We start from the raw sequence: 2,500 nt of genomic DNA on the forward strand, positions 1-2,500 counted from the left end.
ATAGAAAGGAGGCAGAACCACTTGTACTCCCCTTTTATTAGCACTTCGAGTCAACTTAGAGAAAACATGACATTGAAAAGTCTGGCTGTGTGAGGGTGTTGTGGGACTTAGTCTCTGAGTGGTGATATGCAGTGGATATTTTAGTCATTCAGCAGTAAATATGAGGCTGGGGCAGCAGAATCTGTGATGTTTATGACTAATTCTTATGCTGTATAAGATGGCAGTGTTCATTTCCCTCTATCTCTGTTGGCTGCTCCCAATAACATTATCCTAAATGTATACCAAGGTATTATATGTTGCACTACATCCTTCTTATCAACTTGTGAAGGAAATGCCACAAATGAAAGGCTTCTTACTCTTTAACCTTCTGTCCATCACTGGCAAATTTACTTTTAACCATATGTCTTTGTGATAAAAAAAAAAGAAAAAAAGAAAAAGAGAGAGAGAGAGAGAGAGAGAGAGAGAGAGAGAGAGAGAGAGAGAGAGAGAGAGAGAGAGAGAGAGAGAGAGAGAGAGAGAGAGAGAGAGAGAGAGAGAGAGATTTGTTACCGAGAGTGACGCAACCTCCACAGACAATGTCCCAAATCCAGGATAACATGCACACCCAAAATCCAAACCTAACCTTTTTTACCTTCTATTTACTCCCTAGACAGGGGCAAGCCCCCTGTACCCCTTTTATTAATACTTCATTCAGACTTTCAGAAAACGGGATATTATTAACTGTGGCTGTGATATAGAGATAAAGGAAAATCTATTATCTTATAGAACATAAAAAATAAGAGTAAGAAGCAATATAGGTATATCTGCAGGGGCCTCATATCTCCCAGGAAATGACGAAAATGGCCCCTCTTATGTCAGTCCACAACACCCTCATACAGCCAGAGTTCTTAATGTCGAATTTTCTATAGCACCATTTTATAAACTTTCTGTAAGTCCATTCTCTATAATGACTGTGTTTCCTGTTGACAAACCTGGAAATAATTTCTGATTATTTATTTTCTTATCATTTTTTAAAATAATCTTCAATATCTTTCCTCTCAATTTTGGTTGTTAGTACATTTGTTTTGTTATTTTCTTACATCTATGAGCATTTTTATTTAGTTTTCATATTATTTCTTTTATCCATTCTTAACTTAAAACCATTACTGCTTGTTTACCTTAATTGCCTCCCATATCAAAATAATACATGCTTTCAATCACTTCTTCAGTTTCCTTTCAGCTATTGCCATGGCAGGACCTTCAAACTTCTGTGGTCTGTGACATGGGGTATGTTTGATTTTATATTCAATTATTATTTTATCAGTATTGTGCTGCTTTTATCTTCATAGAGCATTACAGTGTTATTGGTAAATGTTTTTTTTTATGGTAGGTATGGGCAATTTTTGCCACATTACAGTGGCCAGGCTAATGTACTGCTTGATGTACGCCAATTGCACAGAGCTATTTGTGATTGGGCAGCTTATCTGTGCCCTTCACACTGATGGCATGTGTCAATTTTTTTTCTATAGCAAATATGTTGTGACTTGGCACAACGTGCTAATGAAGTGGGGTGCAGAAGGCAAGACAAGCCCCCCCCCCCCCCCTTCTATCTAAGGAATATGTAGAAGATAGGTATGGTTAGGTTTAGATTTTTGGGTTCGCATGATACACCGTTTACTTATGTGCAACTATACAGTTTATTGCATTGCTTGAAAAAAACTTTGGTTGTTTTTGGGACAAAATTTGGCTCGGTTCTCAAAAAATTAGCTTATTAATGTTTTATAAATCACTTTCGGCAGGTTCCTGCTGACATCTAGTGCCATCCATTATCCCCCACCCCCTTTCAACTCCGGTTCCCGACGCATCCCCCAAGATCGTTAGGTAGAGGAAAAATAAAAAAAAATCTACTTTTGGTAATAATTACCGGAAAAAATCCTCTTTTTTGGTGTTACGAATCCCCAATGCTTGTTTTTCCTCTGAAGCCCTGACCGCTTGGTGGGAGGATTCCTCAACATACTCCCTTCTAAAGGCTGTCCTGGCCACATTCGCCCTGGCCTGCCCTGTCTCAGGAAGGCCCTTCCACCCACCTCTCGTGTGCATGCCGTGGATTCCGCAGCCGCAGGAGCACAGCGTGGAGGGCCGCAGCTGCGTGCGGCGGCCGTGACCGGCGTTGGAGCACATCACCACCAAGTTCCTCGTCAGGTTTCGGGACGGCGCCACGACACTCCGAATGCCCATGACCCCCGGCAGCAGAGAGCCTTGAAGGCGGTACATAGCACGACTGATGGCACTCATAGTCGCTGGTAATTTGTCCTGGAAACTGGTTGAATTAGAGGAGTGCGAGTCCGGGCGGCGCTCCCTGTGACCTCTCGTACACGTGAAATGCAGACGATGTCGGGCGGACTTGAGGGACGTCGAGTGTAAAGCATTTGGTATATAAACATAAAAGTAACTGGATTTTTCTCAATATTTCAGTAACATGTATCTATTATTCTTACCAAACCTCATGTTTTTGTTAATC

General features: G+C 41.3%; 1 protein-coding gene across 1 annotated transcript in view; it reads right to left on the reverse strand.

The window, feature by feature from the left end:
• LOC125036584 (complement component 1 Q subcomponent-binding protein, mitochondrial-like) overlaps window positions 1–2,381 on the reverse strand; it is an 8,821-nt gene extending 6,440 nt beyond the window's left edge. Inside the window, exon 1 of the mRNA XM_047629306.1 lies at window positions 2,067–2,381. Coding sequence (XP_047485262.1) covers window positions 2,067–2,274 — 208 coding nt within the window. The 5' untranslated portion in view covers window positions 2,275–2,381. The remainder of the gene's footprint in view (window positions 1–2,066) is intronic.
• Window positions 2,382–2,500: the final 119 nt, after the last annotated feature.

The sequence above is a fragment of the Penaeus chinensis genome, chromosome 2 (genome assembly GCF_019202785.1).
Source record: "Penaeus chinensis breed Huanghai No. 1 chromosome 2, ASM1920278v2, whole genome shotgun sequence".
NCBI lineage: Eukaryota > Metazoa > Arthropoda > Malacostraca > Decapoda > Penaeidae > Penaeus > Penaeus chinensis.